Source organism: Rattus norvegicus, chromosome 1 (assembly GCF_036323735.1).
Source record: "Rattus norvegicus strain BN/NHsdMcwi chromosome 1, GRCr8, whole genome shotgun sequence".
In the NCBI taxonomy this organism is placed as follows: domain Eukaryota; kingdom Metazoa; phylum Chordata; class Mammalia; order Rodentia; family Muridae; genus Rattus; species Rattus norvegicus.
This window is the reverse complement of record NC_086019.1, coordinates 167,413,169-167,439,524: the sequence shown is the minus strand read 5'-3', so window position 1 is coordinate 167,439,524 and position 26,356 is coordinate 167,413,169. Positions and strand designations below refer to the sequence as shown.

Here is a 26,356-nt window from a genome sequence, read left to right as displayed (position 1 = left end):
GCTAAAAAAAAGACATATTTATAAGTTGTGGTATTGCTTAAAAGTCAGTTTTCTGTCATCTTGTATTCACTCCAAACGCTAAAATTTCATCAACTGAGTAATTCTTCTAGATACATTTATCATGTAAACTTAACTGTCTTTTATGTATTTGTTTATGTGATTATATTATTTTGCAATTAGCTATTATTATTTGATTCTTAAACAATACTTAGATGTGTTCTGACTTTCTAGGTCTCATTTATTCTGGCAAACACTTTCAGTAAAGATAATACCATGAAAAATACGTTGTAAACACCAACACTGTCAGAATGCTGCTCAGTTATAGCGACTTCTTGCTTTACTTTATATGAATTTATTGGATTTACAAAGATTTCATCTACAACAATAGTTCTTAACCTTCTTAATGCTGTGACTTTTTAAATACAGTTTCTCTTGTAGTGAACCCCTAACTCTAAAACTATTTTTGTTGCTACTTCATAACTATAATTTTGCTTCTGCTATGAATCATAAATATCTGATATGCAGGATATCTGATGTGGGAATCCTGTGAAAACGTCATGTAAACCCACAGGGTTCCTTACCCACAGGTTGAAAACTGCCGATCTAGGTCTATTCTTCATACATAGCTTGTCTCTATTGTACATTTCAGTACTCTCGAAATAATCTCAAAAATTTCATGGAGCTGTTATTTGTATATGCTTTTTTTCCATATCTAGAACGTCCCCGGGAATGATTGAATTACCATTGTTGTTGAAAAACAATAGCTCTGAATATCCACACAGAAGGTAGCATCTTCAAGAGGCAAACTCTGAAGAACTGTTGCCTATCATTTTACCTGAGGCAAATTTGTACCTGCAATGCCTGTAATTTGGCTCAACACCTCAAGCTGTCCATTCCTGCTCAGTGGCTTCCCAGGTCTGGAGAAAGCCCATCACCTGATCTCTCTCCCATTACTGATGGCTTATATCTCCATCCTGCTTGGCAATGGCACCCTCCTTTTCCTCATTAAAGATGATCATAACCTCCATGAACCCATGTAATATTTCTTAGGTATGTTGGCAGCTACGGATCTTGGAGTAACACTGACCACCATGCCCACAGTTCTGGGTGTACTGTGGTTAAATCACAGGGAAATTGGCCATGGAGCCTGCTTCTCTCAGGCCTACTTTATCCATACTCTCTCTATTGTGGAGTCAGGGGTCTTGCTTGCCATGGCCTATGATTGTTTTGTTGCCATTCGCAACCCATTAAGGTATACCACCATCCTTACTGATACTAGGGTAATAAAGATTGGCATAGGTGTAGTGATGAGGGCTGGTCTGTCAATCATGCCAATAATCATTCGCCTGCACTGGTTTCCCTATTGTCAATCCCATGTACTCTCCCATGCTTTCTGTCTACACCAAGATATCATCAAGCTAGCCTGTGCTGACATCACATTCAATCATCTCTATCCAGTTGTGGTTGTATTTTTCACAGGACTCTTGGATTTTTTTATTATTTGTTTTTCTTACATTTTGATTCTCAAGACTGTCATGGGCATTGCTTCTACAGATGAGAGGGCTAAAGCTCTCAACACATGTGTCTCCCACATCTGTTGCATCCTGGTTTTCTATGTCACTGTGGTTGGTTTGACATTTATTCACAGGTTTGGTAAGAATATTCCTCATATTGTTCATATCACAATGAGTTATATCTACTTCCTCTTCCCCCCTTTTATGAACCCTGTCATCTTCAGCATTAAGACCAAGCAGATTCAGATCAGTTTGCTTCGCTTGTTCTCACTGTCTTATTCTAGAACTCGAATCTGATAACTCTCTGAGAACTATTCTTGAAATTTGATCAAGTTGACAGCAGTTCATGTAGGAGAAAGCAAGTAAATTACTTTAGTAGAAACCAATTAAGGTGCCTGATACTAGACTGTTATTATTGATTTATTTTTGCATAATATGTTCAGAACTTGAAGCATTATGTAGAGATCTCACTTCCATGTTAAGTGATTCAATAAGGTATGTTATCTGGTTTGGTGAATTTATGGTCGCTGATTTGTACATTCATATGTAGTCTTTGAGATTAGAATATACACGTATTTGGATCAAAATCATAATTTTCCATGTTGCCTGTAAATACATAGGGTTAAGTCTTTCAACATTTCTGCTTAAATGAGACAGGTTTCTCCTTCTAGAAACTTCTTCTTCTTTTTTTTTTTAATTTGCTGGGAGATTTAATTGAAATAGTACTGGGATTTAAACCAAGACTCTCACAGTCTTGTCCTGACATTGACCCCACTCGAAACAGCTAAGGCAGGTCCCTTCAGACCAGCTGTTGTGTTCCCACTTGTCAAGGGATGAAGGTAGACAGATCCTCTCTGAGGACCTTCCCACCCTTCACTTCTTCAAAAAACCACTGACCTCTGAAACAATTGGGCTGATAAAATGTGCCTGACTGTTCTTTGAACCCTCCAGAAGTTATGGCCTTTTTCTTTGGTTTTCAAAATCCCACCAAAGGCTCTGCTGGGTGGCTAAAATAATCAGTTAATTGTGTTTGATTTCAATGAAAGCAATGTGTTTTAAATTAGCCTGATAATAACCTTTTCCGTGTGCAGAGGTGGGGGTGAGGTGGGGACTTTTGTCCACTTGGAAGTGGGGTTCTGTAGGGCCTGTGTTTGGCCTGCAAAGCCCCTTCATACTCACACTAAGAAGAAGTCCCCTTTGGTCTCCTTTATCACCTGAACCCATGCCAAATCTTGTTCCTTGGTGCCCCTGGGGGCACAATTGTGTGCCTGTTAACTACACATTATTTTTGCCCTGTGAATGAATCTACTAGATTGTCTTATATTTTCTGGAGGTTAGCTATATTGTTTCTGACTTTTGTAGGCTTGATGGTGGTGGGTGTAGGGTACTGTATCTCCAAGTTGCCATGTAAGGTTCATAGGATGTTAGCCAAAAGGCCAAGAAGCGATTCCTTTTAGAAACTTGCACATAGTGAAATGACCTGGACAGAGCCCTCAATTCACATTGATTATTATAGGAAAAGTATGGCAGTGAAAAGTCTGCCCAGGTACAGTTTTGGCAAACATTTATCAAATAACAAAGTCAACAGAAGATATTTAAGCCAGATATATAATTCTAGTGCATACAACCATTATCTTGTTGATTCCGGTTAACGCTGAGGAGAAGCAGGCATTTTTACAGTAATATGATAAACAGTCCTATTTGCAGAACTGCACAGGTAATACTATCTGTAAATTCTGGTGCACAGAGTTCCAGACATTGCTATTCCTACTCATTTTTTCCCATGGTAAGAAGAGAGAGGATGGAGTCAATAGTAAATAAAAAATAAATGATCATTTTTTGCTCAAAATTCCTTTTGAGGTTAATTTTGATCACTTTTGGCATGAGTAAATGGTGCTTGTTATTCCATGGCCTCTTAAAGAGCAAATATTTGCTCAGTGATCTGTATAGTTGCTCTATTCACAGTTGCAAAGTGTTGAAAAATAAAACCAAACATTCTTCAGGAGATAAACTCAGAAGAAAGATGTGATAAAACACATAATGATGAAACTACTCAACTGTAAATAAAAATAAAATAATGGAATATGCAGGTAAATGAATGGACTTTGAAAAGGTTATAATGAGTGAGAAAACCCATACCCAGAAATCCAAATAAGGCCTGTTGTCTCTTTTATGACCCCTAACTCCAAATTCTTGGATATAGTAGTATTACTCATCATCAAAGAAACTCTTCTTCCCACATCAAGTGGAGGGTATCATAGAAAACCTCAACTGGACACTTTGCAGAAATTAACAGTTCATCAGGAACTCAGCCCAAGTGGATACATCTACATCAATGCTTGCATATCTACGGCAGTGAGCATCCTAGAAAACAAAGTGGAAATATTTTCAGAGCCTGGATCCAAGGGATTTTGCTGTGGAATCTCTTTTATAAATGGCTGCATAAACAAGATATAAGCAATAACTTTATATAGACATATCAGTATAGAATAGGAGATTTTTCATTGTGTAACCCACATGAAGAAGTACAGGCACTTAATGGCTGTTGGTGTAGAGGTATTAGCCTCTTAGGGAGGAACTCCCTTGCTGTTGTCCAATTCAGAGTGGTCTGTCTTGAACTCATGTAGATACACACAAGAAAAATGGACTGAACAATAAAACAGACAAATCAAATACATATAAATTTTTAGATGTATTTGTGTGTGAGTATGTGTGTGCCTAGACATGCAACAATTACAGTAAAAAAAAGACAATCACCTCAATAGTGAGGAACATGAGAGGGTTTGAGAAAAAATAATCGAGAAGTTCTGGAGGAAAAAAAAGGGGACAGTGATCGAATTCCATTTCAAATTTAAACATAAAAAGAAATCAGTATTTGTAACTCAGATGGTTTTTAAAACTTACTAAACATGTATTTATTAGCAATATAAACCTCTAGGATCATACATACAATATTCAGAGATGGCTCATTCAATTCTCATATCCCCGCATCCTGTCTCTTGACTCTGTCATCCTAGCAATGCCACAAAATTGTGATAATTTTGTTTATCTTCTGGAAATTATGAGTAACTTAAAACAAAAACAAACTAACTCTGCTTTTTTATGGCAACATTTTATAAGATAGAGATCTCTGAAATGAGAGATGCCTTAAGGTCTTTATTAATTAGTATCAGATAGTAAAGGACATAGCTCATTTTGAGTCATTCCATCCTGACTTTGTGGTCCGGAGTTCTAATAAAGGAAGGATGAGAAAACCCTGAGGAGTAAGCCAGTCAGCAGCACCTATCTATGGCTTCTGCATCAGCTCCTTTATCCAGGTTCCTCCCCCTTTTAATTCAGCTCCTGTCATGACTTCATTTGATGATGAACAGTGATTTGGAAGTGAAATCAAACAAACCCTTTTCTCCTCAAGTTTCTTTGGTCATGGTGTTTCACCACAGGAAAGGGCCCTAATTAAACCACCATCCAACAAGGCAAACAAATGATAAAACAAATATGATACCTGAAAAGTCTGCTAAAAATGAACTACTTCCTGTTTTTGTTTTTTTAAAATAACCTAGCTTTGTGTTTGACTTTCATGTAAAACTTTTTATATATTGTAACTTATTCTTTACACAGGACAAGAAAATACAACTCTTAGGACCATATTACTTAACTTTCTACATAGATTATTTTTAATAAAAGTATAATTTCAACATTGTTGATAGTTGAAACTTGAATAGATCTGGATATTTCTCTGTGTATTCTTGGTTATTTTGATTTCATCTCTTTTATTTTATAATGTTTCCTAAGGTAAGGAAAACATAAATGGTAGCATTATCTAATTATATCAAAACTATCCTGGTTAAGACGTAGCTCACTCAGGCAAGTGTTTCCCTAGCATGTACAAGCTCTTACTTAGGTCCTCAAATTTTATGTAACTTGATATGGTGCTGCATACCTGCAGTCCCATCAACTGAGATGTGGAAACCTGAGGAACAGGTGTTCAAGACCATTCTCATCTACATAGCAAGATTGAGGCAAGTCTAGAATACATGAGATGCCTTCTCAACAATCCTCTTTCCAGAGGACAAATACTCAGAGTATCAAAACATACCATATCACCATCAAAAGGATGGAAACAACCACTAGCCTTGCCCTACTTTGGTGCGTATGAACCATAACTTTGTCCAGTATAGTACTATAACTCTGAGGTTGCAGTAGTGATAGTAATACCTTGGTGGTAAATAACAGCTCTCTATTTGAACTTGAGGCTCACCCAACAGGAGGTAAGTCATTTCTGGTTTTAGAAATGTAACCAACTCACCAGGACTATTTGAGGAGAATTTATAACACCATCTTTCTATGGCAGCGTAACCCCTAACTACATACATACACACACACACACACACACACACACACACACACACACACACAACTAGGTAAATATAGTTCTCACCATTAATCAAGGAAATTTCAATTTGTATCAACAGTTGGAGACCTTTACAGAAAACTACAACAGATCAAATGTAAGAGTTGTGAAGCTCAGTTCTTATTGGCTTTTGCTGGTTTGGCTCTGGTATCATAGGGAAAGAGAGGGAGGAAAGATTTTAGGAGCAAGAGAAATAGGAAGTTTTCTATGAGATTGAGTTTCATAGAATTGTCAAAAGCTGCATCCATGATATTCACCAATAATGGTTACCTAAATATATCCTGAACAAGGATGACAAAGAGATAAGTTATTGTTGAGTGTTTGGGAGCTCATGAGCCCTCAATGCTAAAAGCAACTATGGGATGCTGATAGCTGAGGAAATAGTTTTCCCAAGGAAAGAGCATACTATTTGATTATCTAAGACCAAACAGGCATTTCTGAAAATATACCTGTGACGATATATCAACTTAGCTCGTGATATAAATATATTTAAGATTATGTATATATAAAAATAACAATTAAAATCAATAATTTTGAAGAAGAATGAGTCTATATAATTGCTCAGGAGAGAAGAAAAGGAAGAGGAAAATGATACAATTATATTATAAACTCAAACATAAATTATTTTTAAAAATTAAAAAATCTTTCTTAAAAGCTGGGTATATTTCTTTCTTAAAATGAATTCAGAGAACCTGTCCAACATCAAAGGAAACATTTTTCTTCTTGTACATAGGCTAATATCGAAGTATGCTCCTAATATTAGGGATATTGATATAATAGTACTTTAAAATAATATTTTTGTAATACTTTGAAATTTTTATAAGATACATTTTTGGTGTTTTAACCTCCAAGCTCCTCACTGATTCACTATTTCCTACTATTCCAACTTTGTGTACTCTTCTCAGATTATTTTAATTTTTGAAAATAATTTCTTTATGTTTTGAGATTTTAATTCAATTACACCATTTTGCCTTTACCTTCTCTCCTTCCCAACCCTTTTCTAAACCCTCCTTTCTCTTTTTGTCAGGACCACGGACTGTTTCCCATTAGTTTTGCATACATATATACTTTTGTACCTGAAAAATTCAATTTCTGTTGCCCAAATTGGTTCAGCACACTCCAAAGCAGGACAATTGCATTTTTAAATATCTTTACATTTTTTTCTTATGCTGGGCAATGCCCAAATTCTTTCTCTTCCTTTTTTTCCTGTCTTATATTGAAGACAGAGAGAATGGAGGAATCAGAAAAATGTATAAGAGGTAAACATGGATTCAGGTGTGTCTTATGGAGCCTCATTCTGCATGACACAACAGGCTCTGGCTCCACCACAGCCTCTGAAGCATTCCTTAGTAGTAGATAAAGCTCTAGAACAAAAAGAAGCAAATGCACCCAAAAGGAGTAGAAGGCAGAAAATAATCAAACTGAGGGCTGAAATCAACCACGTAGAAACAAAAAGAACTGTACAAAGAATCAACAAAACCCAGGAGCTGATTCTATGAGAAAACCAACAAGATAGGTAAACTCTTAGCCAGACTAACCAGAGGACAGAAAGCGAGAGTATCCAAATTAACAAGATCAGAAATGAAAAGGAAGCCATAACAACAGAATCTGAGAAAATTCAGAAAATCATCAGATTCTACTACAAAGGCCTATATTCAAAAACCTGGAAAATGTTGATGAAACTGATAATTTTCTAGAAAGATACAGGTACCAAAGTGAAATCAGGATCAGATAAAACGTCTAAACTGTCCCATAACTCCTGCAGAAATAGAAGCAGTTATTAAAAGTCTAAAAACAACAACAACAAAAGGCCCAGGTCCAAATGTATTTAGTGCAGAATTCTATCAGACCTTCATGGAATACCTCATACAAATACTGTCCAAACTATGCCACAAAATAGAAACAGAAGGAGCACTACCCAGTTCCTTCTACGTAGTCAAAATTATTCTTATACCTAAACTGCACAAAGACCCAACAAGAAGAAGAACTTCAGACCAATTTTCCTTATGAATATCGATGCAAAAATACTCAATAAAATTCCTGCAAACCGAATCCAAGAACACATCAAAATGATCATCCATCGTGATCAAGTAGGCTTCATCCCAGGAATGTAGGGATGGATCGATATATGGAAATCCATCAATGTAATCCACGATATAAACCAACTCAAAGAAAAAAAACTACATGATATCTCCTTAGAGGCTGAGAATGCATAACACCCCTTCATGTTAAAAGTCTTGGAAAGATCAGAAATTCAAGGCCCATCTTTAAACATAATGGAAGCAATATACAGCAAATCAGTAGCTAACACCAAACTAAATGGAGAGAAACTTGAAGCAATCCCTCTAAAATCAGGGACTAGACAAGGCTGCCCACTCTCTCCCTAATTACTCAATACAGTACTTGAAGTCCTAGCCAGAGGAATAAGACAATGAAAGGAAGTCAAAGGGATACAAATGGGAAAGGAAGCAGTCATAATATTATTTGCAGATGATATGATAGTATATTGAAGTGACCCCAAAGTTCCACCAGAAAACTACTTAACCTGATAAACAACTTCAGCAAAGTGAATGGGTATAAAATTAACTCAAATAAATCAGTAGCCTTCCTATGCTGAAAGGTTCAGGCTGAGGAAGAAATTAGGGAAATGACACCCTTCACAATAGTCCCAAATAATATAATACCTCAGCGTGACTCTAACCAAGCAAGTGAAAGATTTGTATGACAAGACAAATCATCAAGTCTCTGAAGAAAGAAATTGAAGATCTCAGAAGATGGAAAGACTTCCCATGCTCATGGATTGGCAGGAATAATATAGTAAAAATGGTCGGCTGCCGGCTCCAGGTTCTGCGAGGAACCTCCTGCCAGCCACCTTGTCTCCCTGCCCTCGCTGCCCACCAATGTGCCCACGCGCGGCAGCTCCGCCTCGGGCCGCCGCTCACCCCAGGGTCTATGGAAGTGATGGAAGAACCCCTCAACCTTGCTCACCAACGAAGAGGCGATTTCTTGTCACAAAAAGGCAACAGCATATCTCTCTGAAGCCATGAAGCTGACACAGTCTGAGCAGGCTCACTTATCACTGGAACTGCAAAGGGACATGAGACAGCTTCTTGTCATCCAGGAGAGGTGGGAGAGAGCAAAGCCAGAGGAGCAGTTGAAAGCGCAGCAGAGCACAGACCGGGATGAAGCCCCCCCACCTGCAGGCATCTCACAGACCCTCTGAGGATGCAGAAGGCCAGAGCCCTCTTCTTTCTCAGACCCTTCCACAGAGAAGCGCCTCCCTGAGGTGCAGGGGGTCTTTGACTGGGATCCAGACACGTTGCTATTTCTACTTCAGCAAAAGAATGAGCCTTCAGAGCCCTGTATTGGAAGCAAAGCCCCAAAAGATGATAAGACGATTATAGAGGAGCAGGCAACCAAGACTGCAGAGTTGAAGAGGCACGTGGAGTTCCTTGTGGCCGAGAACGAAAGATTAAGGAAAGAAAATAAACAGCTAAAGGCCGAAAAGGCCAGGCTCCTGAAGGGCCCAACCGAGAAGGAGCTGGACGCAGATGCGGACTTTGTAGAGAAGTCGGAGCTGTGGGGCTTGCAGTCACACTCGGACACCGTCACTGCCTCTTCCACCTGGCAGAAGTTTGCAGGTAACACCCAGAAGCCAAGGACATTCCAATGCCCAACCTCCTGCCTCTGGATTTTCCGTCTCCAGAACTTCCTCTGATGGAGCTCTCGGAGGACATTCTGAAAGGATTCATAAAGGACTGAATGGAAGGCTGGCCACACAGCTAATCCAGCAGAAAACACAAAGGGAAAGCCACGCCCCTAGGGAGGCCAGAGATGCCAGAGATGCCAGAGATGCTCCTTCATCCCTTGTGCTGTGGGAGAAGAGGCGGTGCCAGGACCTGGGAAAATCACTGTGAAACATCACTTATCTTCTTCACGACTAAAGCTCATGATTCCGACTTGGCAGACACTGAACTCTTGCAGGTCGCTTTCTTATGCTACAAACCAAATGGCTACCTGGAATAATTTTTCAAACAGTTATTTTTTTTATCTTCAGGGTTAAATGTATAAAAATATGTCATGTGTAATTAATCTATAATGCCATAAATGATAATGCAAAAGCTAACTATGGTGGCCTGAGAGGCTCACTTGTATTTGGAACATGCTTTCTATCATGCGTTGACTGTATGCATTTCATGCACATTTTGTTTGTTTAAGATAGGGTGTGTAAGATACACGCTTCCAGATGGAACTGTACGTGCCACGGTTTGCACTGCTCATAACATGATGATAACCTCAAGACTATCAGGAGAAATATTTAAATTTCCATTTTATGAAGAAAGGAACCAAATTATTAGTTATGCTTTTAAAAAAAATTACCAGTTTACATAATTAATCAGGGTGCATTTTCAGTTCTAACTTTGTGTTATATGATGCATCATTTGAAAATACTGAGGAACTCTTCCTTCATTCTGAATGATGCATGTGTGAAAGTAATGCTAGTTAGCAGTATTTGATTGTAAGAAATCAATAAAATAATTGTGTTTCATAAAAAATGGCCATTTTGCCAAAACCAATCTACAGATTCAATGCAGTCCCCATCAAAATTCCAACTCATTTTTCATAGAGTTAAAAAGAGCAGTTTGCAAATTATTTTTGAATAACAAAAAACCGAGGATAGTGAAAACTATACTCAACAATAAAAGAACTTCTGGGGTAATCACCATCCCTGAACTCAAGCAGTATTACAGAACAATAGTGATAAAAACTGTATGGTATTAGTTTGGAAACAGTCAGGTAGATCAATGTAATAGAATTGAAGACCCAGAAATGAACCCACAGACCTGTACTCACTTGATCTTTGACAATAGAGCTAAAACCATCTGGTGGAAAAAAGATAGCATTTTCATCAAATGATGCTATTTCAACTGGAGTTCAGCATGTAGAAGAATGCAAATTGACCCATTCTTATGGACCTGTACATAGGTTAAGTCCAAGTGGATCAAGGACCTTCACATAAAGCCAGATATAGCCAAAATAATAGAAGAAAAAGTGGGGAAGAGCCTCGAACACACAGATACTGTGGAAAATTTCCTGAATAGAACACCAATGACTTATGCTTTAAGATCAAGAATTGACAAGTGAGACCTCATAAAATCGCAAATCTTCTGTAAGGCAAAGGTTACTCTCATGAGGACAAAACGACAATCAACAGATTGGGAAAAGATCTTTACCAATCCTACATAAGATAGAGGGCCAATATCCAGCATACACGAAAAACTCAAGAAGTTAGACTCTAGAAAGCCAAATAATTTTATAAAAATAGGACACAGAGCTGAACAAAGAATTCTCAGCTGAGGAATATTGAATGTCTAAGAAGTACCTAAAGAAATGTTCAACATCCTGAACCCTGAGATTCCACCTCATGCTAGTCATTTTGGCTAAGTTGACAAACTCAGATGATGACAGATGCTGGCGAGGATGTGGAGAAAGAGGAACACTCCTCCATTGTTGGTGGGATTGCAGACTGGTACAACCATTCTGGAAATCAGTCTGGAGGTTCCTCAGAAAATTGGACATTGAACTACCTGAGGACTCAGCTATACCTCTCTTGGCCATATACCCAAAAGATGCCCCAACATATAAAAAAGACACATGCTCCACTATGTTCATAGCAGCCTTATTTATAATAGCCAGAAGCTGGAAAGAACCCAGATGTCCTTAAACAGAGGAATGTATACAAAAATATGGTACACCTACACAATGGAGAGCTACTCAGCAATCACTATCAATGACATCATGAAATTCATAGGCAAATGTTTGGAATTAGAAAATATTTTCCTGACTCCCCTTCTCCTCTGAAAGGGAGGAAGCTCCCCTTGGGTATCCCCCAGCCTGGCACATCAAGTCTCTGTCCCCATCCAATGTTTGGCTGTGGGTCTCTGTGTCTGTTTCAGTCAGCTGCTGAGTAGAGCCTCTCAGAGAACAGTTATACTAGACTCCTTTCTGAAAGCATTGTTAGCTTCTTTAAGGTGGAGTTAAATCTAAAGTCACTCTGGAGATAGGAATCAGGCAAGAAGTTACCCTCAAAAAGTCTTGTCAAGGCCTGTAAAGGTGACAAAGTGGGGGAGGGAGAGCTAAACCTTCAGAGAGGCAGACAAGCCTGGGAAACCAGAAGAGACTGCTCTCTGCACACACGTCTCGGACACCAGAGGAAAAAGCCAAAGACCATCTGGAACCCTGATGCACTGAAGCTCCCAGAAACAGCGGCACAGGTCTTCCTGGTTGCTGCCGCTGCAGAGAGCCCGTGGGCAGCACCCCACGAGCGAACTTGAGACTTGGGACCACAGGTAAGACCAAATTTTCTGCTGCAAGAAAGCTGCCTGCTGAACTCAAGACACAGGCCCACAGGAACAGCTGAAGACCTGTAGAGAGGAAAAACTACACGCCCGAAAGCAGAACACTCTGTCCCCATAACTGGCTGAAAGAAAACAGGAAAACAGGTCTACAGCACTCCTGACACACAGGCTTATAGGACAGTCTAGCCACTGTCAGAAATAGCAGAACAAAGTAACACTAGAGATAATCTGATGGCAAGAGGCAAGCGCAGGAACCCAAGCAACAGAAACCAAGACTACATGGCACCATCAGAGCCCAATTCTCCCATCAAAACAAACATGGAATATCCAAACACACCAGAAAAGCAAGATCTAGTTTCAAAATCATTTTTGATCATGATGCTGGAGGACTTCAAGAAAGACGTGAAGAACTCCCTTAGAGAACAAGTAGAAGCCTACAGAGAGGAATCGCAAAAATGCCTGAAAGAATTCCAGGAAAACATAAATAAACAAGTAGAATCCCATAGAGAGGAGACACAAAAATCCCTGAAAGAATTCCAGGAAAACACAATCAAACAGTTGAAGGAATTAAAAATGGAAATAGAAGCAATCAAGAAAGAACACATGGAAACAACCCTGGATATAGAAAACCAAAAGAAGAGACAAGGAGCTGTAGATACAAGCTTCACCAACAGAATACAAGAGATGGAAGAGAGAATCTCAGGAGCAGAAGATTCCATAGAAATCATTGACTCAACTGTCAAAGATAATGCAAAGCGGAAAAAGCTACTGGTCCAAAACATACAGGAAATCCAGGACTCAATGAGAAGATCAAACCTAAGGATAATAGGTATAGAAGAGAGTAAAGACTCCCAGCTCAAAGGACCAGTAAATATCTTCAACAAAATCATAGAAGAAAACTTCCCTAACCTAAAAAAAGAGATACCCATAGACATACAAGAAGCCTACAGAACTCCAAATAGATTGGACCAGAAAAGAAACACCTCCCGTCACATAATTGTCAAAACACCAAACGCACAAAATAAAGAAAGAATATTAAAAGCAGTAAGGGAAAAAGGTCAAGTAACATATAAAGGGAGACCTATCAGAACCACACCAGACTTCTCGCCAGAAACTATGAAGGCCAGAAGATCTTGGACTGATGTCATACAGACCCTAAGAGAACACAAATGCCAGCCCAGGTTACTGTATCCAGCAAAACTCTCAATTAACATTGATGGAGAAACCAAGCTATTCCATGACAAAACCAAATTTACACAATAACTTTCTACAAATCCAGCACTACAAAGGATAATAAATGGTAAAGCCCAACATAAGGAGGCAAGCTATACCCTAGAAGAAGCAAGAAACTAATCATCTTGGCAACAAAACAAAGAGAATGAAAGCACACAAACATAACCTCACATCCAAATATGAATATAAAGGGAAGCAATAATCACTATTCCTTAATATCTCTCAATATCAATGGCCTCAACTCCCCAATAAAAAGACATAGATTAACAAACTGGATACGCAACGAGGACCCTGCATTCTGCTGCCTACAGGAAACACACCTCAGACAAAGACAGACACTACCTCAGAGTGAAAGGCTGGAAAACAACTTTCCAAGCAAATGGTCAGAAGAAGCAAGCTGGAGTAGCCATTCTAATATCAAATAAAATCAATTTCCAACTAAAAGTCATCAAAAAAGATAAGGAAGGACACTTCATATTCATCAAAGGAAAAATCCACCAAGATGAACTCTCAATCCTAAATATCTATGCCCCAAATACAAGGGCACCTACATACGTAAAAGAAACCTTACTAAAGCTCAAAACACACATTGCACCTCACACAATAATAGTGGGAGATTTCAACACCCCACTCGCATCAATGGACAGATCATGGAAACAGAAATTAAACAGTGATGTCGACAGACTAAGAGAACTCATGAGCCAAATGGACTTAACGGATATTTATAGAACATTCTATCCTAAAGCAAAAGGATATACCTTCTTCTTCTCAGCTCCTCATGGTACTTTCTCCAAAATTGACCATATAATTGGTCAAAAAACGGGCCTCAACAGGTATAGAAAGATAGAAATAATCCCATGCGTGCTATCGGACCACCACGGCCTAAAACTGGTCTTCAATAACAATAAGGGAAGAATGCCCACATATACGTGGAAACTGAACAATGCTCTACTCAATGATAACCTGGTCAAGGAAGAAATAAAGAAAGAAATTAAAAACTTTTTAGAATTTAATGAAAATGAAGGTACAACATACCCAAACTTATGGGAAACAATGAAAGCTGTGCTAAGAGGAAAACTCATAGCTCTGAGTGCCTGCAGAAAGAAACAGGAAAGAGCATATGTCAGCAGCTTGACAGCACACCTAAAAGCTCTAGAACAAAAAGAAGCAAATACACCCAGGAGGAGTAGAAGGCAGGAAATAATCAAACTCAGAGCTGAAATCAACCAAGTAGAAACAAAAAGGACCATAGAAAGAATCAACAGTACCAAAAGTTGGTTCTTTGAGAAAATCAACAAGATAGATAAACCCTTAGCCAGAATAACGGGAGGACACAGAGAGTGTGTCCAAATTAACAAAATCAGAAATGAAAAGGGGGACATAAGTACAGATTCAGAGGAAATTCAAAAAATCATCAGATCTTACTATAAAAACCTATATTCAACAAAACTTGAAAATCTTCAGGAAATGGACAATTTCCTAGACAGATACCAGGTATCGAAGTTAAATCAGGAACAGATAAACCAGTTAAACAACCCCATAACTCCTAAGGAAATAGAAGCAGTCATTAAAGGTCTCCCAACCAAAAAGAGCCCAGGTCCAGACGGGTTTAGTGCAGAATTCTATCAAACCGTCATAGAAGACCTCATACCAATATTATCCAAACTATTCCACAAAATTGAAACAGATGGATCACTACCGAATTCCTTCTACGAAGCCACAATTACTCTTATACCTAAACCACACAAAGACACAACAAAGAAAGAGTACTTCAGACCAATTTCCCTTATGAATATCGACGCAAAAATACTCAATAAAATTCTGGCAAACCGAATTCAAGAGCACATCAAAACAATCATCCACCATGATCAAGTAGGCTTCATCACAGGCATGCAGGGATGGTTTAATATACGGAAAACCATCAACGTGATCCATTATATAAACAAACTGAAAGAACAGAACCACATGATCATTTCATTAGATGCTGAGAAAGCATTTGACAAAATTCAACACCCCTTCATGATAAAAGTCCTGGAAGGAATAAGAATTCAAGGCCCATACCTAAACATAGTAAAAGCCATATACAGCAAACCAGCTGCTAACATTAAACTAAGTGGAGAGAAACTTGAAGCAATCCCACTAAAATCAGGGACTAGACAAGGCTGCCCACTCTCTCCCTACTTATTCAATATAGTTCTTGAAGTTCTAGCCAGAGCAATCAGACAACAAAAGGAGATCAAGGGGATACAGATCGGAAAAGAAGAGGTCAAAATATCACTATTTGCAGATGACATGATAGCATATTTAAGTGATCCCAAAAGTTCCACCAGAGAACTACTAAAGCTGATAAACAACTTCAGCAAAGTGGCTGGGTATAAAATTAACTCAAATAAATCAGTTGCCTTCCTCTATACAAAAGAGAAACAAGCCGAGAAAGAAATTAGTGAAACGACACCCTTCATAATGGACCCAAATAATATAAAGTACCTTGGTGTGACTTTAACCAAGCAAGTAAAAGATCTGTACAATAAGAACTTCAAGACACTGAGGAAAGAACTTGAAGAAGACCTCAGAAGATGGAAAGATCTCCCATGCTCATGGATTGGCAGGATTAATATAGTAAAAATGGCCATTTTACCAAAAGCAATCTACAGATTCAATGCAATCCCCATCAAAATACCAATCCAATTCTTCAAAGAGTTAGACAGAACAATTTGCAAATTCATCTGGAATAACAAAAAACCCAGGATAGCTAAAGCTATCCTCAACAATAAAAGGACTTCAGGGGGAATCACTATCCCTGAACTCAAGCAGTATTACAGAGCAATAGTGATAAAAACTGCGTGGTATTGGTACAGAGACAGACAGATAGACCAATGGAATAGAATTGAAGACCCAGAAATGAACCCACACACCTATGGTCACTTGATTTTTGACAAAGGAGCCAAAACCATCCAATGGAAAAAAGATAGCATTTTCAGCAAATGGTGCTGGTTCAACTGGAGGTCAACATGTAGAAGAATGCAGATCGATCCATGCTTATCACCCTGTACAAAGCTTAAGTCAAAGTGGATCAAGGACCTCCACATCAAACCAGACACACTCAAACTAATAGAAGAAAAACTAGGGAAGCATCTGGAACACATGGGCACTGGAAAAAATTTCCTAAACAAAACACCAATGGCTTACGCTCTAAGATCAAGAATCGACAAATGGGATCTCATAAAACTGCAAAGCTTCTGTAAGGCAAAGGACACTGTGGTTAGGACAAAACGGCAACCAACAGATTGGGAAAAGATCTTTACCAATCCTACAACAGATAGAGGCCTTATATCCAAAATATACAAAGAACTCAAGAAGTTAGACCGCAGGGAAACAAATAACCCTATTAAAAAATGGGGTTCAGAGCTAAACAAAGAATTCACAGCTGAGGAATGCCGGATGGCTGAGAAACACCTAAAGAAATGTTCAACATCTTTAGTCATAAGGGAAATGCAAATCAAAACCACCCTGACATTTCACCTCACACCAGTGAGAATGGCTAAGATAAAAAACTCAGGGGACAACAGATGCTGGCGAGGATGTGGAGGAAGAGGAACACTCCTCCATTGTTGGTGGGATTGCAAACTGGTACAACCATTCTGGAAATCAGTCTGGAGAATCCTCAGAAAATTGGACATTGAACTGCCTGAGGATCCAGCTATACCTCTCTTGGGCATATACCCAAAAGATGCCCCAACATATAAAAAAGACACGTGCTCCACTATGTTCATTGCAGCCTTATTTATAATAGCCAGAAGCTGGAAAGAACCCAGATGCCCTTCAACAGAGGAATGGATACAGAAAATGTGGTACATCTACACAATGGAATATTACTCAGCTATCAAAAACAACGACTTTATGAAATTCGTAGGCAAATGGTTGGAACTGGAAAACATCATCCTGAGTGAGCTAACCCAATCACAGAAAGACATACATGGTATGCACTCATTGATAAGTGGCTATTAGCCCAAATGCTTGAATTACCCTAGATGCCTAGAGCAAATGAAACTCAAGATGGATGATCAAAATGTGAATGCTACACTCCTTCTTTAAATGAGGAAAAAGAATACCCTTGGCAGGTAAGGGAGAGGCAAAGATTAAAACAGAGACTGAAGGAACACCCATTCAGAGCCTGCCCCACATGTGGCCCATACATATACAGCCACCCAATTAGACAAGATGGATGAAGCAAAGAAATGCAGACAGACAGGAGCCGGATGTAGATCGCTCCAGAGAGACACAGCCAGAATACAGCAAATACAGAGGCGAATGCCAGCAGCAGACCACTGAACTGAGAATAGGTCCCCCGTTGAAGGAATAGAGAAAGAACTGGAAGAGCTTGAAGGGGCTCGAGACCCCAAAAGTACAACAATGTCAAGCAACCAGAGCTTCCAGGGACTAAGCCACTACCTAAAGACTGTACATGGACTGACCCTGGACTCTGACCCCATAGGTAGCAATGAATATCCTTGTAAGAGCACCAGTGGAAGGGGAAGCCCTGGGTCCTGGTAAGACTGAACCCCCAGTGAACTAGACTATGGGGGGAGGGCGGCAATGGGGGGAGGGTTGGGAGGGGAACACCCATAAGGAAGGGGAGGGGGGAGGGGGATGTTTGCCCGGAAACCGGGAAAGGGAATAACACTTGAAATGTATATAAGAAATACTCAAGTTAATAAAAAAAAAAGCAAAAAAAAGAAAATATTTTCCTGTGTGAGGTAACCCAATAACAATAACAATAACAACCACAAAAAGCCCACATATGGACAAATAAGACCAAGGAACAAATGTTTCAGTCCTCCTTAAAAGGGAGAATAGAAATATTCATAGGAGGGAATTTGGAGACAAAGTTTGGAGCCGAGACTAAAGGAATGGCCATTTAGAGCCAGATTCACCTGGGGATCCAGCCCATATGCATACAGCCTCCAAAACTGGACAATATTGATGAAGCCAAGGAGTGCATGCTGACAGTAGCCTGATATAGCTTTCTCCCAAGAGTGTCAGCCAGAGCGTGATAAATACAGAGGTGAATTCTAGCAGCAAACCATTTAACTGAGAATGGGTTCCCATTTGAGAAATTAGAGAAAGGATTGAAGGAGCTGAAGGGACTTGAAACCCCTAAGTACAATAATACCAACCAACCAGAGCTCCCAGAGACTAAACCACTACCCAAAGTCTATACATGGACAGACCCTGGGCTCCAACTGCATATGGAGCAAAGGATGACCTTGTTGGGCACCAATGGGAGGAGAAGATCTTGGTCTTGCCCAGGCTGGACCCCCACCAGTGTAGGGGAATGTCAGGGTAGAGAGGCAGGAAGGCAGTTGGTTAGGGATGGGGAACAACTTTTAGAATAAGGAGAGTGGGATGGGATACGGGGCTTATGATGGGAAATCAGGAAAAGGGAAAAATATTTGAAATGTAAATAAAAAATATCCAATAAAATACTTAAAAAAGATTTCCCTAACAATACTGTAAAAGATTTTAAAGGATGGTGTTTTTTACAAAGACCACTGTTGGGGAGTTGCCCTTGAGGCAAAAAAGTGATGACAATTCATCTCAAAAAAAAATCTTTTTGCATTGGTTACCTATTTCCTAAATAACAATTTGTCCCCAAACCTAGAAGTATAAAGGAAGCAATCTTATCCCACACTGTTTGGAGTCAGCGAGCTTTGCAGGGTGCGTATCCTTTGAGCTTTCAGTTCAGATGTCGTCTGGGCCTAGAGTGTGCTTCCAAATTCACCTATGTGGCTGTTGACCTCTCCCTAGGGCTGCTAATGTCTGCTTCCCTCAAAGGAACCAATTCATGAGAATAAGAAAGTGAGCAAGTGTGCTTTCCCAGAATGGAGGACTCCTCTTTTCATGGTTTCATGGTTATCTCAACACACACACACACACACACACACACACACACACACACACACACACACACAAAATCACCCGCCACCATTTCTTCTGCATGCTTATGGTTACCTAGATCAACTACACTTGAAAATACTCTGATGGATTATACAGCTAAAAGGAAAGAATAATTCACATAGAAACTATTGTTAGTCATTTCTTCCAACTTCTTGCCTAGAATAAATAAATAAAACATTTTCTTGACTAAAAACCAAGTTAAGGTCCCACTGTAAATGTTAAATTCCTTTGCAATTATTGCCTAGTTTGATGCCATGAAATAGAATAATTTGGTTCCACGTTTGTTTTCAGTAATGTTGTAGTTCAGTGTGATTCATGTCTCATGATTAGTCACTTTACTGGGAAGCAGGGCACATGGATAGCATAAAGAGTTGTAGAGCTGAGAAGCATGGTTGAGCACAGTTCCTTGGTAGACAGATGGGGAGAGGCATAAAAAGATGCTGGGAGGTAAAGAACAGACCCAACCCGGACACTTGAATTGCTGAACTAGAACACATTCTTCCAGATTCGAGGACACAGTACTGGAGCTGTGTGACAAAGCCATCTGTTCTCATCGCTGAGAGCATAGACAGACGAACAACTTAGTGTTCACTGAGGGGAAAGGTAAATATGTTAGAAGATATTTCTGTCCTCTGTTGGAAGATCATCTCATTGTGATAGTGATTACTGTGTGACTCTGAAAATTTTAATTCATGAATAAATACCAAAGAATACCATCACACTAAAAAGAAAAATAGACAGTGGACATGAGTAGTAAAACTGTATTTTGGCAACACTATGGCTACAGCCTAGGTGAACTCACAGTGGTTGAGAAACCTTGTAAAACCTGCAGAAAATCAAATCATTGAGTGTTTCAGCATGGATGAGGTAGAGGCCCAAGCAATATCACTCCTGTCTAAGTGGGATCAGTTTCCTTCAGAGATGTGATCTAAGAGAGGCAATGTTCTAGAAGATTGTCTTACATCAATGCACAGACAGACAATACTAAATGGATTCTGTGGATTTATAAATAAAGTACATGGTGTTGGTAGGGTAAAAAGGTCAAATTAGGGAAGAACCGATTGAGAAGCCCTAGGGGCTTGGATTTGATAAGAACACCTTATTTATGAAATTCTCAAACAGCATAAAATATATAGTAAAAAGAATTCCAGAGCTAACTTGACTTATTCTTAATCTTTCCACAGACTTCTCCAGAGACCACATTTGTTTCCATTCAGTTATGTGAGTTGTCTCAGTAGACACTAAAGTTTGTGCTCAGGAGAGGACAAACTCTCAAACTAGACCATATCTGTGAAGTGTGCAGGATTGACATGGCAGTGCTCAGGGACCTTGCATTGCTGTGTGTTTCAGGCTGTCCCAAACCTCTTTCCACCTTAATATTTCATCTCCCAAAGGTCTCCTCTACCTCTGAATATGATGGGCCTCCTGAGCATTGGACTAACACATTAGCAGCCATGACCAGCAACATGATCTCATGCTCTCCCCTGCATGAAGCAACCTGGCCTCATAGAATATAAGACAATGTTAGAGATAAGGAGATAAAATGCAAATGGGGAAGGAAGATCCATACAGATTCCATTGGTATTCCTTTTCTAGATTTAAGAACTGGGAATTTTATTAATTCAATTTGGTATTGAAATATTTTGGAAATATTATGGGATGTTTTACTGCTTGAGGAAGAATTTAGACAATTTTGTTGCAGGAGTATATTTAGTTGTTTAAATCATTGTTAAAATAATGTGGACAAAACTCAGTTTAGGGAGGAAAGTGTAGTGAACAGAGATTGAAATATCTTTGAGTAAATTGTATCTGTGGAAAGACAGGTGGTTCAGACATGAGGTCGAACACAATTTTTAAATGCTTCTGAGGCTGAGGAAGATGGTAGAAATTCTGTTCTGTAAGAATTTATTGTGCCTTTATGAGAATTTTAAAAATTCCTTTTGTACTTAATTATTGATGAAAGAGAATGATACCAGGCACAAATGGTGGCATTAAAATGAGTTGATTTTATAGTATCTGAATGTGTGTTTTCATAACAAATAAGATAAAATAAGCAGTATTTAAAAGAAAGCTACATCAAATTCCACAGTCTTTCATGTGAGTCATCTGTTTTCCGGGTATGAGTTTTAGGCAATAGACTGTGCCCAGAGCTTCAGAACCAAGTCATGCTACAGCTCAGGCTCTGTGAAACAACCCAGTATTTTCTGAGTCTAGAAAGATGAAAATTCTGTCACCAGATATTAGAGGTCAGAATTTCCTGACAACTTCCTGCATGCTGAAGCCTATACTGCAAGGTGTGCCATTCAAAGTGACCTGGGACAGAGAGGTTATCTATGGGCCAAAGGGATAAGCAGATCTCACTTCTAGTGTTGTGTGCAAGTCTCTGCCTCCTAGACTCAGCCGAGAACATTCTGGTACAGTAAATTTCCCTCTTTTTTCAAGGCAAACTTCATGAAAGTAAATTTACTGAAAAGGAAACGTTAAGATTTTAACAAACAGGAAGAATTTATATACTTTTAGAAAGTTCCTTTGCTAAATTCTAGGTGATCTTACAGTTACAACTTTTAGCTTACATCCTGTCTTGCAAGCTCCAACTGGCCTTTTAAAAGGATAATTCTTTCTGAATCAGATCAAGAATAAAACTTTGCTTAGTGCCTCTCCCGAGAGAAGTCTTACAAATAGCAGATGTTTGGTAAACATATTAAACCCTTCTGTAATTGAAAGTTTAATGTTCATATTTTGCCTTAATATATTATCCCTAAGGCTACAATCTTCAGTGGTGCAAAGGAAGTCCAACCCTAAATTATAGCTTACTGGTAAAAATTTAATCTATAAATTTCCCTCAATAACAGAAACAATTTTGTTTTTTGTTAAGAATACTTTAGAAATATATTTGCATCACCATAGAATAGCAATTTGTGATGAGAAGAAAAAATATTGTCTCTTCCAAAGTCGTATTTAGACTTTAGGGAAAGAAAACCTTTGCTGAAGAATATCTCTATAAGACTGTGTCATGAAGGGTTCAGATAATGGTCCAAAATTTGGGCACAAGATTGAAGCTGGATTCCAAGCGAATGATTCAGGATAATTGTAAACACTAAAGAAAAGTGAGAGGAGAAATCCTAAGATTCTAGGTTTGGTGCTGATATGAAAACCCTGAATTGGTGAGCAATTGAGCCTTCCTATCACTAGGCAGGGAGGGCAGCTGCAATCGAGGAAGGGTTCAGCCCACAGACCTGTGCCTCTCCAAGAGTGTATTTCCAAATCATGAGGCCACATGCAACAATTTTAAATGTTTTGCTTGTAGTCTATTTCTTCATTTTGTGTGCTTGCATTCACCTGCCCACAAACCCTTCGCTTTAAAGACTTAATCTTGACAAATAGAACTTGTAAGAGAACATTGGTATTTTTTGAAAAAAGATCTATGAAAATGTTCAAATAGGACAGTTTCGAGTGAGTGGATCCTTATATAAGTAAGGTAGTCTCTAAACTGCAGATCCACAGTAATTATTCCATTGAGCCGGGTCTCTACTGCCACACTCAGGAAAAGCAACTCTGAAACAACCAACTTCACTTTGCCTCCCACATTTGTGTGTGAAGCCCCTGTCCAGCAACCTCTTCTGCTCAAGGGTTTTTTTTTTTTTTCTATTTATACACTTGAAGAGTCATGCAAATGGAAATATCTATGATTTTTCTTTGGCAGTATGCAATGTGCTCTAGTTTATTATTAAAAATGGTGAAGGATTTATCTCTACAATTTATATTCTTTATTTTTATCAGATCCTATTAGAATGACTAAGTGTTTGGTTGTACTCAGGAAAAAATGATGATTTTAAAATGACAGAATATTCCTATATCTGTTAAATAATGGTTATTTGTGAGTGTTTTCATATCATTCCCATACTTGATTTTGTTTCTTGAGAAGAAAAGAACAAGTATTGACAATAACATACACTATCTTATTACAGATCTAGAACTACATGAGGAAAATGACTGGAATGGAAGCCACCTTTGAAGCTCAGAAAAAGTAATGAAGAAACATTCTGCCTTTTCAGTTTGAAATGCTAAACCTTAAAGCATAAAGCTATTTATTTTAGTATTTTCAGACGTCTGGTTAAGTCTTGTAAAGTATTTTCAAGTGAACCTGGACCATGGGAGAATTTACAATACTATTTTCTGTTTATAGAATATTACCCTCTGTATTTTCTGCCAAATATACAGCGAGTTGGATTTTAACATGGTAGAAAATGTTACTCATGAACACATTGCATCTTTTTTCTTGGTTGGTATACCTGGATTGGAAAATGTTCACTGCTGGATTGGCATCCCTGTCTGTCTCCTGTTTGTCCTGACCCTGCTGGGGAACAGCATAATCATTGCTACTATCAAGTTAGAGCCAAGTCTCCACCAGCCTATGTATTTCTTCCTTTGCATGCTGGCAACGAATGACATGTGTCTTGCCTCTTCTGCAGCTCTGAAGATGCTTGCCATCTTCTGGTTTGACGCACATTGGATCAACTTTGATGCCTGTCTAACTCAAATGTATTTTATCCACACTCTGTGCATCATGGAATCAGCCATCCTAGTAGCCATGGCATTTGATCGCTTTGTGGCCATTTGTGTCCCTCTTCATTATGCATCAATCCTGACAACGTCTATGGTGACTAAACTAGGTCTAGTTGGCCTGATAAGAGGTATGCTCATGGTTTTGCCATGTCCTGTTCTCATTAAGAGGCTGCCTTACTATACAAAATATGTCATCCCTCATGCCTACTGTGAGCACATGGCTGTGGTGAAATTGGCAAGTGGCAACACTCTCATTAACAGAGCATATGGAATCTCTGTGGCCCTTTCTGTGATAACAGTGGACCTAGGACTCATAGCAACATCTTACGTAAAAATCCTCCAGTCAGTGTTCCGTCTGTCGTCCCAGAATGCCCGCTCTAAAGCCCTGGGTACATGTGCTGCGCATGTCTGCACTATCCTTGTCTCCTATACGCCTGCACTGTTTAGCTTCCTATCTCACCGAATTGGAAAGAAGGTCCCTCCAAGTGTTCACATCATTTTTGCAAGCATGTACCTTTTAGTACCTTCTGCCGTTAATCCAGTGGTGTATGGTGTCAAGACCAAACAGATTCGTGATCGAGTGATAGATCTTTTCTTTACACACAAGAAATTTCCTGAAAAGTAAACATTACCAAAAGCCTCATTTTAGCAGATTATGTTTTATGCAGCCAGGGTACATCAACAATACTTAACTTCTGTTTTCAAATTTTAATTTTATTTAACTAATATTGCTAAAGGACTTATTTTACAATTTATATGCCACTAATTCTCAACTATATTTTACATAAAATATTTATAGAATTGTATAATTTATTTCACAAATTTCACAACTTTAGCTTAAATTGATTTAGAACCCTCTGCTTTGCATACTATTACTATATCTGAACTTCTCTAAAGTAATATTCACTTCTCTATGAGAACTTTCCTGCCAATATATACACGGCACTGAAATCATTACTTCCATCCTTAACACCAAAAATTAAAATTGAAAAATTTCCAAATCTAATGATGTTCTTTACTTTACCAGAAAAGAAATGTTTTAAATATTTACTACAAAGCATAAAGATAGGTAATACAAATAATCATAGTCAAGTTGAAATGACAGGAGACAAGCAGACCTGAAGCTGAATGTTTTCTGCATAATTGACATAAACAGCTTTCTGATATAAGAAACTATATATTTCAAATGTATGGATCCAGGTTTAGTTAGAAATAAAATAAAAATAGACTAAGCCAGAGTAAAGGTTTGATTTTACTACTTTATTTAGCATGCAACACATTATACAACGCAGTCCTAGTCACAAGCTATCAGTAAGATAAGGAAATGGAGGATGAACATCATCAATGCTGTAATAGAAGAGAGAGAGGAGCTCCATCATACAGAACCTCCTGTGTTACACTGTAGTGCTGTATGAATGTACACTTGGTGATTTTTATCTGTTTGTTAATAATACCAGAGCAATCATTAACTATTTTAAGGGTTATAAATGGTATCCAAATGCTAAATTTTAAAAATATGCAAAAGTCCTAAAAAACACAAAAAGGAGAAATGGAAAAATTAATAAACTAGTATGTAAAAACATGTTTTAAATGTGGTAGTAAATATTGAACTATAAGGACAGCCACAGTAAAAAAGAATTATCTAAGTATACCTGAAAAGACAGGCACATTTTCAGAGCATATAAAATACAATACAAACTCTGTAATCTGTAGGAAGAACTCCCCTCCTTTGAAAATTCCAGTCTTATTTTTAAATGTTTTATGAAACTATTTTGAAACATAAAATGAACAACATGTATGTCCTACTAAGGAAGGACACACATTCTGTGCATTTATAATTAGACTCAACTCTTTGTCCCTTAAAGAATTCCCATTTTCCCTAATCAAAGCTTTGAGAATCAATGTGGTAAAAAAGAAAAGTAGTGAAAAGAAGTTCTGATTTCCCTAAATAATAATTTCATAATGTTTGAGACAGATGTGGCATAAATGAATGCTCTACAATTTTGCATTATGTAGTAATTAATTCAATCAATTGAACATGCTAATCTGAAAATCCCATAAGAAATTTACAAAGAATATATGATAAATGTAGCATAAAATAACTTATGAAATTGGAACCTATCATACAGCTATTTGGGAGTATGTAATAGGAGGTTTACAAGTTCAAGGTATGTTTGGGTTACACAGTGTGCTCAAAGGGCAGCCTGGGCAAATGAATAAAACCTTGTTGAATTATGGACTCGGGAGTTAAGAGCACTTGTTGATCTCACAGTAGAACCAGTTTCAATCCCCAACATATACATAATGGCACACAA

The 26,356-nt window shown here is 38.4% G+C and overlaps 1 protein-coding gene and 2 pseudogenes across 1 annotated transcript; all 3 read left to right on the top strand.

Annotated features, from left to right (window-relative positions):
* Window positions 858-1,811, top strand: Or51b6c-ps1 (olfactory receptor family 51 subfamily B member 6C, pseudogene 1; annotated as a pseudogene).
* On the top strand, window positions 8,826-9,687 carry Nrbf2-ps1 (nuclear receptor binding factor 2, pseudogene 1; annotated as a pseudogene).
* Window positions 9,688-23,712: 14,025 nt separating this feature from the next.
* On the top strand, window positions 23,713-24,666 carry Or52ae8 (olfactory receptor family 52 subfamily AE member 8). Its single transcript, NM_001000152.1, has one exon. The coding sequence runs from the start codon at window positions 23,713-23,715 to the stop codon at window positions 24,664-24,666; it is 954 nt and encodes a 317-aa protein (NP_001000152.1).
* The last annotated feature ends 1,690 nt before the right edge of the window (window positions 24,667-26,356 follow it).

Bases quoted from the DNA above. Each gene is read 5' to 3' on its own strand.
- Or52ae8 (NM_001000152.1), top strand. From the start codon at position 23,713: ATGGTAGAAAATGTTACTCATGAACACATTGCATCTTTTTTCTTGGTT.